At 50.3% G+C, this 16844-nt stretch overlaps 1 protein-coding gene across 2 annotated transcripts; it reads left to right on the forward strand.

The window, feature by feature from the left end:
* The first annotated feature begins 457 nt into the window (after positions 1–457).
* Positions 458–10265, forward strand: MAFF (MAF bZIP transcription factor F). 2 transcript variants are annotated; one of them, XM_074950134.1, is made up of 3 exons: positions 458–702; positions 6603–6672; positions 7291–10265. In XM_074950134.1, exons 2-3 carry the CDS (start codon positions 6637–6639, stop codon positions 7702–7704), a joined length of 450 nt encoding a protein of 149 aa, XP_074806235.1. In that variant the 5' UTR covers positions 458–702; positions 6603–6636; the 3' UTR covers positions 7705–10265. The 2 variants fall into 2 exon arrangements, with proteins under 2 accessions (XP_074806235.1, XP_074806242.1); XM_074950141.1 differs by lacking the exon at positions 458–702 and adding an exon at positions 2350–2429.
* The last annotated feature ends 6579 nt before the right edge of the window (positions 10266–16844 follow it).

A 16844-nucleotide genomic window follows, 5' to 3' on the forward strand; every position in this document is an offset into this window, starting at 1 on the left:
TAAATGGTTTGCCCAAGTGCGACAAGGTGGGTTTACCCAAGTGCGACAAGGTGAGGTAATGCTGTTAAGTTTCGCTTTTCTTTTTCTTCATGTTGTGGAGTTTCCATTTTGGATGGTAACATTCGATATCTTCCATTGTTGTATGCAGTGCAGTGCAGCCCTGCTGGTGCCAGGCTATTAGAGAGACAAGGCGGTTGAGGTAATATTGCCCAAATGACAAAGCCAGGACTACCACCTGCATCTTCTGATTCCCAGTGCTATGCTTTAACAACACAATCATCTCTCCCTAGAAAAGTACACATATCATTATTAATTATTAATGCCAAAAGTCATAATGGTTATTGATACACAGAAGAACAAAGGGACTTGGCCCTTTAAGAGTAATGCCCAGCACCAAGATGGCCGCTTCCTGTCGCTTCCAACGCTTGTGCTGTGCCCTTCGCTAAGATGGGGAGAGAGGGAGGGGAAACAATGATGTCATCGCATGACTGTGTTTTTATGAATGAAAAGAATCCTGTGAGTGAGTAATTCCAGGAAACTCATATTACAACTCAGCAGATCTCAGCCCAGAGTCCAGCTCCTCGCCAGACAACAACTTCAAACAAGCAGGTTACAGAGCAAAACCATAAAGAAAAAGGATCTCCAAGGGGATAAAGAAGGGAGGAGAGCACCAACAAAGACTCGAACCAACGCACACACGCAGTAAGTGAGAACTCTACTTATCTCTTTCCCACCCCTCCATAGGAGGGATGTTTACAGTCTTCAAAGAGCTTGGGGTGGAGTGTTTATGTTCCTGGCTGTGTATGTGTGCATCTCACCAGTGTGGGCTTTTTGTTTTCCTTGTGCCCAGAGAAGGATAAAAAGCCTGAATGATACAGCTCTTCTCTGTGGCGCGTTTATTTTAGGAGTGCGTGTGTACAGCTAAAGGGAGGGTTGATGTCAACTGAAATCAAGGCGGGTGAGAGTGTGGCTGGTGAAGGACATGGTTTTATCAGGTTGGGATATTAGGGGTTTATCTTCAGAGAAGCGTGTGGGGAGAGGTGCACTGGAGAGGATCAGAGTGTTCAAAATGCTCAAAAGCACAGAGTGTCTCTGTGAGTGTGCATTCATGTCTGTTTTATACACACCCATTGCTGAGCTTAGACAGCTGTGAAGGCAGGAAATCTCTCAATAACAGAGAAATTACTCATGGCGCAAATTAACTGTGTGTGGGGCATGTATGTGTGTGAGTGAAAGAGACGTACAACTGAGGCGCTGATCTATTGAGAATCCGCTGGCACATTTAATAAGACTAGAGATGTTAGCCCTTCTATCCTGGCCAAATCTAGGATTGCCATCTGTCCAGGTTTTCACAGGATGACCCCTTTTTTAAGGTAGTTGTCCTGGGAAATCGGTATGGGTGCTCAGTACACACTGCCCACTGTCCAGTTTTATGGGCTCAGGATCATCCCAGATATCCCATTTTTTTGTACCTCAGAGATACACAATCACAGCCAAATGCCACCTGGGGTAAACCACAAGGACCCCATCTTGTGTTCTTTGCTTCATCTTGAGCTCCCATTGACTTCATTGGTAGTGTTAGCTATGCAACAGTTGCAAAATTTAGCCCCTAAATTCCCTTTGAGGTTTCGGTTGGATAGATATTGTTCTTCGTTTGCCTTCTGTCCTGAATTATTGTGTAGTACTGTGCACTGTTGAGCAGCTGCTGTGTTTGAGCCCAGAGGTGACTGCATTTCAGTGGCAGGCGAAGTGATCATCCCTGTGTAAACAGCATAGCTTGGAAATGAATTTACAGAGCACTTTGAATTCTAGGGATAAAAGGCACTAGTTACATTTGCCAGCAGATGCCATACAAGTACCAGGCTTATTTCTTATTCTAAGGATATCTAGGGGTGAAATGACACTGTCACACATGCCAACATGTGATGACTTGTGGGCAAATGCTGCATTTTTAATGACTACCACTGAGTATACATTAAGCATAGGTCATACTTGTGTGGATATGTGTGTACTGTTTCTTTAAATCTCTAGCAGGAAGCCAGGCAGGAAGGGCAGGGGAAAGTTCGAGGCAGAAATTCTATAGGGAAGCAGAGAGAGTAGCTTAGGGTTAATACTTACTTCATGTTCAATGTTAGAATTAAGCGACTCATTATCACATGACAACTATTATATCAGATGCCACACAAATACTTGGAGGTAAGGTTGCTAGGCTGTGAATCCTGCTAATACAACCCATAAAAAGCAAGGAAATAGCAGTTAAGGCAGTCACACCCTCCCACTTCACTACACTCATTAGTTCCTCTTCTGAACCTCACTACCCCCTTCTACCACCCACAGGTCATACACTGGTATCTCCATCCTCCTCCAGTGTTTGGGACGCCGCTTAGCACCCAACATAATCAACATTGCTGGGATCTGCCTCGACTGAGGTAGGTTGGGGAGGGATTCCCTTTGGAATTCTCCCTCTCCCACAACACTGAATGGAGGTTTCTCCAGACAGATGCCTCCTTTCAGGTGCAGCTATTGCTCACCCTTCAAAACCTGGTGCAGAGTGAGGGGAAAAGGTCCAGTTTTCCCCTACTAGGACAGCCTAGTGCACTGTCCCAATGGGGAATCACTGCTAGAATTAGATGCTACTCGCAATAGTTTTACCCCATCCCCACACATTTGCCACCATTGCCACCTCCTCCCACGCAGTGTCAACCAGCTTATCTGCCTACTTCTAGTACATCCATCACAATGGTATCGAGGCACCTTTAGGTGCCAGGTCTCTTCTCTCCCCATCAAATCACAGAATTACAACCCTCCCGCCACCTCCAGATGGTAGTAAGGGAAGAGAAGACACTACCTAGGAAACCTCCTTTCCTCTTGGGGGGGGGACCTTTTTTATTTTTACTTTTTATTGCCTTATTCTAAGACCAGTGGAGCTACATGCGACAATGCTGGGCATGAATCAACACAGTGAGCCCAGTCTTGTTCCCAGTGGAGTCAATGGAAGTTTTGCCCCCGAGTTCAATGGGAGCAGCGTCCAGCTAAGTGGGGTTGCTGCTGGAACCATGAATATTGGAGCATGGGAGTTTGGCAGCTAAGTACCTTGGAGGGCTAGGCCTGAATTCCCTGTCCCTTGTGTGTGTTAAATCACGCCCCTAAAGCAGGGCGGACAGGAGGTAATTTATAGTCATTCCAAGATGTGGGAAAAGTCAGGGACTGAAAAACACTGATCAGCTAAATATGGCGTTTAATGTTCTGCGTTAGCGTGTGAGGCACAATGTAGCTGAGTTAATGCCACTGGGGTACCCAGATAATTGAATTTCCTGACATTTGTGCACGAGGTATCTTAGCTTTAACATCTCACCCAAGCTTCTTAAAGTAGCAGAAGACTGACTCTGGACAGACTCTGATATCCACGGGTGGGGGCCTGCTCCTGGTCTCTGATTCCATCTTCGCCAGATCAGGGAAGTTCTACCCCTGTCTCCAACTCCACAGTCTCCTGTCTCTGACAGTGGCATCTCAAGTTGCGCGTCTCAAGTGACTATTCTTGTGAATCTGAACTAAAGTCCTTTCACTTGTGACAATGGCAGACTGAGCCCGGACGAGCATTTCCGTACTCAGCTGCAATGAACTCAGGTTACATGAGGCTCTGATTTTTTTGTCTTAGTTACTGTAACCTCTTACAGTTTGGCCTCTGCCTCTAACAGTGCCTGCCCCCTCCAGACAATCAAATATTGCACTGTCCACCTCTCCTGTTGCTCTGACCATGTCACCCCATCCATGACCCCCATTTTTAGTGTATCTCTTATTGTATCTGATGCCAGCTCCTCACCCACATATCTAGGGGCCCTGCATACTCCACCCCCTGCTTCCAATTCTGCTCTTATTTCCCCTTCGTTCTCCCTCACTCCCTATACTTCTCCCAACCCTCTCTTCCTTAGGGCTCCTTCTCATGCTCTTGTCTCTCCACCTTCCCTTGTTCTGCTCCCTGCGGTTGGAGCAGTCTGCCTCTTCTCAACCATCAGGCAGCCTCTCTCTGCCTTCAAGGCCACCTCTTCCAACACCACCTCCTCTTTCTCTTATCACTAGCCCTCACACCCTCGCTTACCTGGTCTGTCGCCCCTGTCCTGTCTAGCTTACACTGGAAGCTCATTGGGACAGAGAACATGTCGTGCTGGGTGAATTCACAGCGCTGTATGGCTGCTGTTTCATGATAATCATGGTCACATTTCAGCCTTGCAAACCTTCCCCTCCCTGCCACCCTGCCGCAGGGGGAGAATTACGAGAAGGGGGCATGTATAGCCTTGGTGACCTTGCTGCTCTCTATGCTGAATCACAGTGAGATGGCTTTTCTCCCTCCCACACTCCTGCTGCCTCCCTCACTCCTGCTCCTCCTCCTCTGGGACTCTCCAGACATGTGATTCACTCAGCCACAGAGCAGAGGAGTCTTTGCCACCTACCTGTTCTGCGCCAGCCTCCAGCATGGGAGGGTGGGGCAGAAAGCATGGGGTGTCCATGAAATGAGGTGATTCCTGGCTCTGACACTGTTTCGTTTCTTTCGGTGTGTGTTTGAGGATGGGCTTTGTCAGAGCACCTGGCTTCATGGCTCTGCTCACGTTTCACAGGCAGGGCAGGTGGCAAACTTGTGCATGATTGTGCAGGTACATCTGGGCACATCCTTGTTCTGTATTAGACCCACGTGCATGTAGGTGGGACAAAAAAAGTGTCCGTATTTCTAGTGCCTTCTATCCCAAATGCTTTCTAGACAGGGCTCGCTCTGCCCCCCCCCGAGATGGAAGGTGGCTACTCTGCGGCAGTTTAGGGCAGGTAATGAGAATGATACCGCTCAGCCAGGTGGAAATCTGGATGGTGTTTCTACATGCAGGCCTACGTGAGTGCGTTGGCAGGAGTTGCCTGTATTTGTATTCTCATGGGGGAGGGGGGGGTGTCACAGTCTCACTCTGGTCCCCAGAAGAGGTCCCTGCCTGCCACAGGGCAGTCAGAGCAGCCCCTGAGGGAGCTGTCCCATTCCTGATGTGCCCTGGCAGTTGTTCCTAGCTCAGAACTGCCTCCTCCATCCCCTGTGGCATCTACATGAACTCCTGGGGTGACGTCCTGCTTGCTGCCAGGGCTCCGGTTGGCATTCAGGAGTGAAAGGGACATGCCTCAGTCCCCTACCACCTCCAGTGCTGGGCCCTTGTGGAGAGTGTTCTCCATGAGCCTGGTTTGCCCAGGTCGTGGGCTCAGTCGAGTATCATGTCTGGGCATGTCTCAGCAGAATAAAGCGAGTGACTCCTTCCCTCTGTGGCTGGCCTGTCCGTGGGAAAGACCCGTGGCTCACCTCTGCCAGCTCAGTCCCCAGGGGGTGGGGGAAGACGGCTCAGAAAGACACGTGCACCCTGAATGGCTCTTGAGGGGGACTAGGGAGGCTGAAAGAGCCCTTTGCGCTGCTTGTGACAGGGACTCCTCTGAAATCCTCTAACTCTAGGGCACAGGACTGGGGTATTTCAGACAAGTTTGTAAGTTTTGAATGGCCACCTGGTCTCCCCCACTCCTCCTGGCCAGACTCAAACATTGATTTTGGGTCCCCGGCTTGGGTCCCCTGGTGCTTGATCTTTTAGTGGGGCTGCCCTTCAGTTTTGTGGGGGCCTGTGCCACAGCAACACGCACAGCTCCCCCAGTGGATCCCTTCTCTTATGCCTGCCCCCGTCCCCCAAACCTGCCTGCATCCATCTGACTCTTGCCTTTGCCCCCGGCCCTCCCTCTCCTACACTCGTCTGTGGGGCTCTGTCAATCTGTCAGCAAAGCTTTCCTTCCCAACCCGAGATCCAGGGAGGGAGTTTAATCTCTTCCAGGGCCCACTGAGCCAGACAGGGCAGGCCAGGTGCCTACAGGTGAGAGGGGGGCCTGGAAGAACAGAGTCCCCAGGCAGTTTCCTGGGTTACGCCACAACCCTACCAGCCAAACACCCCTTTCCCCGGCCTCCCTGCTGATCTCTGGTCCTGCTGCCTGTGTTGCTTTTACTTTCCCTTTAGCCCTCCTTTCCAGGCAGGGACATTTCAATGACACTCCCACCAGCTGCCTCCCTACCACGGTTCCTGTCAGTCAGGAAACTTCTTGCCCTCCTGCAGTTTCTGGTGAAGGCAGGGCCCATCTATTTCATGGACGGATGGCGTGGGGCAGAGGGGAACCTGTCTATAACCTGCATTGGTGGGTGGGTGGGGGCTCTCAGAGGGAGCCCTGGGTTCTGGCTGCTGCTGGTCATTTGGGGGAAATAAGGGAGAGGAAGGAATTTTGGAATGTTTTGCTTTTAAAATGAAATAACCGATTAATTCAGTGCTGGGTCTCTGTGCTTCCCTAACCCCCATCTCTCTAGCGGGACAGAGGATGCACCCACACCCCCGTGAACATGTCCTTCTTGGGGAAGGGACCAAGTGATTTATGTTCCAGGCTTGTGGGGCTGGGGCAAGAAATGCTGGGTAGCAAAGAAAGGATGTGGGGGGAATTTGTAGGGCCAGGCTGTCTTCTCCCCTTCCCCTACTAAGGGAGCCTGAGGCATGAAATGAACAGGGATGGAGGGAAGTGACATGTTGCCTCTGGCTTGTTTGCAGGGTCCTCGTTTGGGGAGCACGACTGCAGGAGACAATGTCTACAGACAGTTTATCGAGCAAGGCCCTGAAGGTACGAGTGAGTTCGCACCGAAGAGCACAGCCAGCATCACCTCCTCTCTCCCTGCTCCCCCATCCCCATTCCCTCCATTCCTCAGGAGCAGCGGAAGGGCCCTAAAAGTGGGGGGGACACTGGCACCTGAACCATGGCCCCGACCCCCACACCACCCCTTCCCCGAGGCCCTGCCCCCACGCCGCCCCTTCTCCCCAAAGCCCCGCCCATGCCCCGCCCCTTCTCCCTGAAGCCCCACCCTCACCTTGCCCCTTCTTCCCGAGACCCCGCCCTCGTGCTGGCACTTCTCCCCGAGCCCCTGCCCTCACGCCGCCCCTTCTCCCCAAAGCCCTGCCCCCACACTGCGACTTCCCCCAAGGCCTCGCTCCTGTGCTGCCTCTCTTCCCCCCCAAGACCTCAGCCCCCTGTTCGCTCCTCTCTGCCCATCCCCCCATCACTCACCCTTACAGCCAGTAAAAATGGGGAGGGCATAGCCCTCCCACTTTTAAAAGTGATGGGCCATGGCCCCCTTGTCCCCCCTTCCAGCACCCCTGCCCACCTTGTACTCTCTTCTGTTCCCCCACCCCTTCCCCTCTCTCCAACGCACTCTTTGCTCACCCGCTGTCCTCTCGTGGCCAGATCAAGCGCGAGCTGGGGGAGAACACGCCCCACCTGTCGGACGAGGAGCTGATGGGGCTGTCAGTGCGGGAACTGAATCACCACCTGCGGGGCCTCTCCAAGGAGGAGGTGGCGCGGCTGAAGCAGCGCCGGCGCACGCTGAAGAACCGCGGTTACGCGGCCAGCTGCCGGGTCAAGCGGGTCTGCCAGAAGGAGGAGCTGCAGAAGCAGAAGACGGAGCTGGAGCGGGAGGTGGACAAGCTGGCCCGTGAGAACGCTGCCATGCGCCTGGAGCTGGACGCCCTGCGGGGCAAGTACGAGGCGCTGCAGGGGTTTGCCCGCACAGTCGCTGCCCATGGCTCTGCCGCCAAGGTGGCCACCGCCAGCGTCATCACCATCGTCAAATCTGGCACCAACCAGGCCACATACTCCTAGTGCCCACCCAACCCCTCCACGAACTGCGTCCTCCCTCCATGGCTGGGCCCAGCTCTTTACCCAGAATGGACAGCGGCTGCCCTGGCTTCTCCCACAATCCCTGCAGGAGACAGAATTGACTTGAAGACCTTAAAACAAGTGGTCCCTCGATTTCTCCCCACTGCTCCCATCTTCCTTGAACCAAGCAGTAGTTCAGCCCCCCCCCATAACTTGGCAAGCTGGGTGAAAATGTGACAACAGGAATCTCCTAGCTTAAATATTCCCTCCCCGACCAATTATGTACTGTTATAAAAAGTTTCCTCCTAGCTACTCCTGCTCATCGGTGCCTCCTCCCCGTATTTACACAAGGGGCTCAGAGACTGCTCCCATTTGTTATTGGTGGGGGTACAGCTCCCACTGATGCCAAGATCTGTGAGATTGTGCAGGGGGAGAGAATCAGGAGGCAGGCCAAGGACCTGTTCTGCTTTGTCAAGCACAGAGCAGGGGATGGGATACCCATCCAGAGAATAGCCAGGAGTTGCCAAAACCCTGCTGCCCTCTTTCCCTAACTCTGGCCCCTCTATTTCAGATTTTCTGTTGTGGCCTCCTGTGAGGGAGATAAACTGCAACCCTCCCTGCCCCCTTGTCAGTTGCATTCCGGGGGTCTTCACTTCCCCAAGCTGCTACAGAAACCCCTGGATCTCCTCCCCACACCTTTTTAGGAAGGCCCCGAAACAACTGCTATTGAGAGCAAATCGCAGAGGCTCTGCTAGCTGAGTTAAGCCTGTCCTCCAGGGATTGGGCATTAAGGGGAGCTAGGGTAGTGCTGGGGGAAAGAGAGGTTGCAGTTTAATGGAGAGGGGGGGGAAAAAGAGAGGACAAGCCTGTACGTGATGGAGAGACAACAGGCTCTCTGTAGCACGTGTCAGGACTGGCTCAGCTCCTGGCCATTACAACTCAGCTCTGGGCTAGACATCAGGGTGATGAGCACACTAGAAATACAAAGACTCAGCTGCAGGGGTGAATTTAAGTTTAGCAGGGGGGCTAAATTTCCAAGATCTCCTGCACGGCAAGGAAGTGGGTTTTGAGAGAGAGACCAGGATGGGAAAAAAAGAGGGAGAGAGAGAAGAGAGAGAGAGAGAGAGAGAGAGAGAAGGAAAGAGAGGGAGAGCAGAAACACTAGAAAGAGGAACAAAGCAAGTGAGGCAGATGGATAGAGAAGTAGCAGCAGCACTAGCTTTGAAATACAGGAGGGAGGAGAGACTGTTTCAATCACGTTTTGTGACCGCAGCATTTAGAAGACCTGAAAAGAACAAAGGAGGCACAGCGCGTTTCGGTCCTGGTTACGTAACTGGGAGCTGGCACAATTGCCAAATGAGCTGCAGAGATAAGCCACGCAGAAGGAAGTTGTAGGATCAATCTGGTTTTTGCTGGGCGGGCTCCATTCATACAAAAACCAGCACAGCCTGAAAAGGCAGATGGAGCCAGTAACCAGTTGAAATGGGTTGGCCGCTCACATTTGATTCTTTAGCTTTAAAGATGGAATTTTAGGGGTGGGGGGAGAGAGATGGGGGAGGAGAGCAGTGTTCTTTTATCTCTGTTTACACACATGCTCACACCCTTTCCTTCCAATGGTGACATTTCCTCCATGGCATGGTGGGACTCTTCAAAAGGCCAGCAGGAAGGAAATAAACACAGCTGTAGTGGAGATAAAATTACTAGTTACATGACAGTAGCACCTGGACATCCCCACCGAGACTGGCACCTTGTTGTGCTAGGCACTGTACAAACAGAGGGAGAGCAGGCTCCTGCCCCCAAGAGCATACCCTCTGGTGGGGGGGGGGAAGGGAGGGAGAAACAGAGGCACACAGGTGAAGTGACTAGCCCAATGTTACCCAGCAGGTTGGGGGCATGCCTGGGAATTGACAAGCCAGGTCTCCTGACTCCCAGTTTGGTGCCCTTTCCCCGGAACCAGGCTGGCTCAACCCCTTAGCTGAGGGAAAGCGGGAAGGTGGAGAGCCCAGGTGGTGGCTCAGGGAGCGGGGGATAGTTCCCCGCTCCCTATCAGTCACGGGCACCTTTTCCAGTATCATTCAAATAGGAGTTTGGGCACAGGAGGGAAGTGGATTCATAAATAAACACAGACAGCATAGAGGTCAGTAAAGGTAATGCCGGGCAGTCGCCATTCCGGCATCTGCTAGGTTAGGTAATTAACCCCTTCATTTCCCCCACATCGGGTTGGTGGGCCCTGCAGCTTGCCCTGCCACCCACCACAGTGCCGCAGCCAGCTCCAGAGAGGTGTGGCCAAACTTTCCCCTCCCCGCCTCAGTGTACTTTGTGAGAGGTTCCATGGTTAGCCTCTCCCTTCCCCTTCCCCACCTTTGGTTTATTTATTGCACGAATGTAAGTTATTTTCACGTCCTCTTTGCCATTCTGCCTCTCGGCACAGCCAGGATGTTGGTACAGAGCCGTACTTTATATTTTATATATGCAAATCACATTTTATCTTATACTTATATAGAGCAAAAAAAAGGTATTTATTTTCTGACGTACAGTAAGTGATCTACCCGACTCCTCTGTATTTTGTAACTTTACAAATAAAGCAAGTTTTTTTCCACAGCGAGGGTGTGAGTTTATTAAGCTGTAAAACAGATCTCTGGGCTTATCAAACTGAATAAGTATTGCCAACTCTTGTGGTGCTCTCAGTTGGCTGTTTTTCGCAAAGCCCCGCTTGTTGGAGTCAAGAGCTTGCGTGGAAAATATCATTTTCATTAAAGAAGTAAGTTACTAGCCCTGCCAGTTGACCAGAAAAGGTTTGGTACATGAACCAGCTGCACCCAAAGTGCTCAGAACCTAGAAGGTGAATAAGAAGAACTCGGGTTCTGTGCAATCACATGATTTGGGGGTCTGAGGTCTTTTAAAACACTTGGGTTGTAGATACTAGTGAATGTGGATCCTAGTGGCAGGAGTCAGAGTGACTGGCCTCAGGGTGGACTTCACTTTTATACACAGGACAGGTCCAACATGGAGGCAGCAACACAAATGCACACAATGCCTAGACAACATGTCTCAGCCCTAAGGTTACCACCTGGCTGGTATTCAACCAGCCTGGTCATTTTTTTTTTTTTTTTTTTATGGATTTGCCATTTCCCAGAAAAATAATTTAATCTGTCCTTTTTTTTTTTTTTTTTTTAAATGTGGGTCTAAAGATTTGCATTATCATTGCAATACACTGGGATAGCTAATGTTAAAAGTTTCTGTGTCTGGCTAAAGATGCGGCAGTGTTCCCACTTCTGCAGTTTAAGTCATAACAGATCAAAACTGGTGAAAATACAGCAGCTGTCCGCCCATCAACATGCAAGCACACCGCACGTGTGTGCGAGAGAGGGTTTGAGTCACGCGAGAGTGAGGAGACTGGTATGTAATCAATCTCTCTAGACCAGCGGTTCTCAACCCGTGTGGCCCAATTAGCTCAATGCTGCGGCCCAGCTGTGTGGTAGGTCTGGGTTCCCAGCTGCCTGATCGCCCAGCGTGGCAGGGGTCCAGGGCTGCCAGCCGTCCCAGGGTGTCCAAGGTCTGGGGCTGCCGCCCGACCCTGTAAAGTGAGCTGTAGCTCACGAAAGCTCATGCTCAAATAAATTGGTTAGTCTCTAAGGTGCCACAAGTACCCCTTTTCTTTTTGTGAATACAGACTAACACGGCTGTTACTCTGAAAACCTGTACAGTTTGAGGTCCAGAGCTGCCGGGCTGCCCCATGGGGTTGGGGCTGCTGCCTGGCCCTGTGGGGTCAAGGTCCAGCCTGCCACCCGGCCCCACAGAGAGGGACTGGGTCCCTGCCACCGTGCCCAGGGCTCCACTCCAGGCCCCACTCTGTGGAGGGGTCTCTGGGCAGGAGGCGCTGGGCATAGGGGTCCACCTGTGAGGGGAGGGGTGCACTGTGGTTCTCAACCTGAGGTCCAGCAGCCCACAATGATAAATAGGTTAAGAACCACTGCTCTACACACTGTAAGTGGCAGCTGAAGCGGGATGAGGGCATGTGGCAGAGTTGCCTTGGGGATTGGGGTTGCGGCAGGCTTGCCTTTTGTGTGTGGATGTGGGGGGGTGCCTTTTTTAATTTAAAAGTGGTAACCCTACTCAGCCCTGTCCTGCAGCAGCCACCCCTAGGGGCAAGACAACAATTTGGTCTCCTTGCCCCATTCAGTGCCCTTGCCTTCCTGCTGATTGTGCCAATGAAGGGGGCAATTAGTGCCAAGGGCTGCCAGGGTTCTCATCCTGCTAGGGATGGGCTGGAGCCTGATTGCAGCTAGGTAGCCTCTGGAAAATACAAGCAGGTCGCAACAACTTTCAGTAGTTTTTGAGGTGGAAGGATCTGGATACTAAGACCAGTGTGGCTGGTGTACATAGAGTCATGGGGGCTGTAGGGAGGGAAACACTGTGGGGTCCATTCTGCTGCCTACACAGGAGTCTTGCAGCCAGGAGACTACACTGCCTTACTAATTGACTAAAGGGTGGGGGGTGGGGATGGGAGAGGGCCCTTCGTGATGGGGAACCTACAAGGAGCTAGGAGGCCCCTGTGGCAGGAATGCAGCATGCAGCAGGAAAAGCAGGTCCACGGTGGAATTCCAGGAATGTTACCTAGAGGTCAATGACTGCTTGGTAGTAGGTCCCACCTGCTCCACATTCCACAGAGCTGCCATCACCACAGGAAAACAAGGATCCTCTTAACCTACATGGACAAACATGTGATGACTTTTGCTTGCCAGAGCCCAGGTGGGATGGATTACTACAGAGCTTTGCAATGTGCACGGGTAAGTTCCCAGCCTCCAGGCAATGTTGAATCCATACACCTGTTCTGCATTTGACATCCAGTCTCCATCTGCTTCCCACTGCAGCAGCCTCTAGTGCACTCCTGCCAGAATTCATGTTCTCAGCCCCGACCAGCCTACCAGGATCCCTCCTCTAGTGTAGTCTCACTATTGGTTGGGGCTGCTCCAATAAGTAGCATCTTGTTTCTTTGGGGATGCGTCCATACGAAGTAGAGAGGGGGCCCCCTGTAACCCAGCTACCACATTTATCACCAATTTCATGCTGGCTAGAAGCGCATGGCAAAAATACATCAGTAAGCCTATAACCAGAGTGCATAGGATTTTAAACTAAACTCAGTTAACCTACTGTAATACGTTGCACTTATATTTCCCTTTTCCCATAAACAGATAATCTCAAAGCATTTCGCATTATCATCCATTGTACGAACAGGGAAATGGAGGCATAGGAAGGTTAAGGCCTACATTTCCACATAGAAGTGTAGGACTGGAAGGGCTCTCGAGAGGTCATCTAATCCAGTCCCCTGCACTCATGGCAGGACTAGAAGTACTATCTAGAGAAACCATGATTTGAGGACTTCAATAGCTCAGGCATAGGTTAGAGGTTTCTCACAGGAGTGGGTGGGTGAGATTCTGTGGCCTGCATTGTGCAGGAGGTCAGACTAGACGATCATAATGGTCCCTTCTGACCTTAAAGTCTATGATTCTATGAAGTCACCATTAAATATATTGCAAGCAACACAGAGAAACTGACCGATTCATACCTAATCTCCTCATACTTATACACAACTAGAAAATATTCCCATTAGGTTTGATTTGGTTTTTAATGCAGAAAAGACCTGCAGAAGGAATCAATCAGCTGTTTGTGACACCTTACAGACCATGCAGGCTAGAGATAGTATTTAATAAGGTTAATGAAAAGGGAGAGGCAGGTTAGAGCTGAAGTATTGTTACTCCTGTGAAGCCACAGTTATAGAGGATTAATTTAATAACTACACCTAATGTTGCTTGGTACCTGAATTTAATTAAGGGCCAAATTCTGCTCGCAGTTATATGAGTGCATATCTGGAGTAAGTGCATGGGGATCAGTCCTTATCTACAAGGATGTGCCTGAGAGCAGACTTTGGCTGTATGTGAAAATGGCTGTAGGGATTGGACCATGTATCTGCACTAGTCATACGCGTCTCAAGGGCAAAGAGAGGTCTGGCCTCTGGTATAGCACAGAAAGCTGGGTGCCGCCCAAAGATCCCACCCTTGGCATGCCCCTCACAAGGGGCTTTCACACAATCCTCCCCTCCCCCAGAGACACACATTACCCCACAGGGGGTAAGGAGGAGGCAGGGCCATGGATCTGACCCCCCGCTGTGCCAGCCTCCCTGGAGTGTAATTCAGCTCACTGCTACCTCTGGGACAGTGCTGCAGCTCTGCACTGCCCCCCATAGGGCCCAGTGCCTTGAACGCACGATGGAGCCCTTGGTACATAAGCAATTTGACAGCAGCCACCCGCCTGAGGACAGTAAGATGCTGTATTCTAGACCATCCCTGACAGGCGTTTGTCTAACCTGCTCTTAAAAATCTCCAATGGACAGAGATTTCACAGTCTCCCTAGGCAATTTATTCCAGTGCTTAACCACCCTGACAGTTAGGAAGTTTTTCCTAATGTCCAAACTAAACCACTCTTGCTCCAATTTAAACCCATTGCTTCTTGTCCTATCCTCCGAGGTTAAGAAGAACAATTTTTCACCCTCCTCCTTGTAACAACCTTTTACGTACTTGAAAACTGTTATCATGTCCCCTCTCAGTCTTCTCCTCTCCAGACTAAACAAACCCAGTTTTTTCAATCTTCCCTCATAGGTCATGTTTTCTAGACCTTTAACCATTTTTGTTGCTCCTCTCTGGACCTTCTCCAACTTGTCCACATCTTTCCTTGGACACAAAACTCCAATTGAAGCCTAATCAGTGTGGAGTACAGCAAAATAATTACTTCTCATGTCTTGCTTACAACACTCCTGCTAATACATCCCAGAATGATGTTTACTTTTTTTTGCAACAGTGTTACACTGTTCACTCATATTTAGCTTGTGATTCACTATGCCCCCCAGATCCCTTTCCACAGTACTCCTTCCTAGGCAGTCATTTCCCATTTTGTATGTGTGCAACTGATTGTTCCTTCCTAAGTGCAGTACTTTGCATTTGTCCTTATTGAATTTCATCCTATTTACTTCAGATCATTTCTCCAGTTTGTCCAGATCATTTTGAATTTCAATCCTATCCTCAAAGCACTTGCAGCCCCTCCCAGCTTGGTATTGCCTGCAAACTTGTTAAGTGTACTCTCTATGCCATTATCTAAATCACTGATGAAGATATTGAACAGAAGTGGACCCAGGACCAATCCCTGCAGGACCCCACTCGATATGCCCTTCCAGCTTGCACCCACCTTATAGTAAGCCTCATCTAGGTTGTATTTCCCTAGTTTGTTTATGAGGTCATGCGAGACAGTACCAAAAGCCTTACTAAGTCAAGATATACCACATCTACCACTTCCCCCCTATCCACAAGGCTCATTACCCTGTCAAAGAAAATTATTAGGTTGGTTTGACATGATTTGTTCTTGACAAATCCATGCCAACATGTCCACTAATTTTGGGAGCCAGGTCTGGCAGCATGATTCTCAGAAGGGCTGACCTCCTGCAGCCCCCAATGCCTTAAATAGGACCTGTGGGTGCTCAGGATATCTGAAAATCAGATTCCACCTGTCTCACATTGGGCACCCAAAATTAGGGTCCATTTCTATTCCAAATGATTTGCCCAAGGAAACACCAGTCCCAGTGGCAGAGCCAGGAATAGAAAGGAGGTCTTCTACCATCCAGCCCTGTGCTCAGCTTGCTGAGGTACCGCTACTCTTCAGCGCTTGTGTTTAGACACACACACATCCCCATCACTTCTGGGTGCTGTCAGGACGAAGTGGAGATGGATGGATGCAGAGAGTGGTGAAGAGCTTTTGTCTTACGAAAGAGACTGACAGGATAGGAACTACCGACTGAGGCCATATCTACATCAGAGAGCTTACAGCTGTACCTCTGCAGCTGCGCCACTGTAAGATTGCTCGTGTAGCTGCTCTATGCCGGCAGGAGAGAGCTCTCCTGTTGACATAATAAAATCACCTCCATGAGTGGTGGTAGCTATATTGGTGGGAGCAGCTCTTCTGTCACCATAGCACTGTTCACACCGGTGCTTCTGCCAGTGTAACTTATGTCACCCGGGGTGTGGTTTTTTCACAACCCCAGAGCAACACAAGTTACACCGACAAAAGCGGGAGCGTAGACATGGCCTGAGTGGCTCAGGCCGCTGCGAGGGGCAAAAAGAGGTCTCAAGACCAGGGCAGGGAATGAAGGGGGAAAGTGGGGGGGAGGGAGGGGTGATTCCACACACCATGAGGCAGAGGCAGTTTAAGTACAATCTATATTATCTATATATTTTTATTTGTCATTGTATTTGCTTGTTTCTGCAGAGTATTATAACATCACAAAGACCAAAATAGAGAGCGGCTTGTTGCTGAGCTCACATCAGTTATACACGATAAGTACAAAACTAGGTGACTCTGTCTTATTTATCATACATTTTCCCCCCAGTCATTTATATACAAAGAACTACTCTATATGGAAAAATAATAAACAAATCCCATGGGTATGTTACATGGTAAAAAAGGGAAGGGGAGAGAGAGCAGGAGAGGGAGAGGGCAGCATTGAGGGCCTACTGGTGGGGCTGTCCTGGGTGCTAGGGTTCTGGGCTACCATTAGCTGGATACATGTGATCACTGGGCCAATTAGCCTAGACCTCCAGCACTGAGTTTTATTGAGTATTGTTTCTTATTAGCCAGCCAGTCATTGTCACGTTCCGGCACTTGCCCATCTTGAAGGAGAGCAGCAAGCTTTGCAGAGAGGTTTTCGTGTGGTGCTAAAAACAGATATATGGCAGCTGGCTGTGAGGCGGCTCAATTGTGTACCAAATTCCTTGGTTTTTCCAAAGGCGGCTAGTCCCAAAAGGGTTATACTTTAAACCACTAAGCACAGGAAGCTTCAAGAATATCCAGATCCTAAACACAGCATATGCAGCATCCGCTTTAAAATAAAACAAAATAAAAAACTACCCGTCCCCAAAGCTGGAACATCTCAGGGTCAAGGGCACCGCCCCAGGCCACTCCAAACTTCAACCACTTCCCTCCACCCAAGGGATGGACATCAGGAGACTCACCACAAATAAATTAAAGTGGGATGGGGGGTTGGGGACATGTGGCAGCTGGAAAAAGAGGGACCGGACAGCCCCGCAGAAACAGAG

The sequence above is a fragment of the Natator depressus genome, chromosome 1, assembly GCF_965152275.1.
Source record: "Natator depressus isolate rNatDep1 chromosome 1, rNatDep2.hap1, whole genome shotgun sequence".
NCBI lineage: Eukaryota > Metazoa > Chordata > Testudines > Cheloniidae > Natator > Natator depressus.

Coding starts and splice junctions, on each gene's coding strand:
- MAFF (XM_074950134.1), top strand. CDS start 6,637: ATGTCTACAGACAGTTTATCGAGCAAGGCCCTGAAG. Junction 6,673..7,290: donor TATCGAGCAAGGCCCTGAAG/GTACGAGTGAGT, acceptor TCTCGTGGCCAG/ATCAAGCGCGAGCTGGGGGA.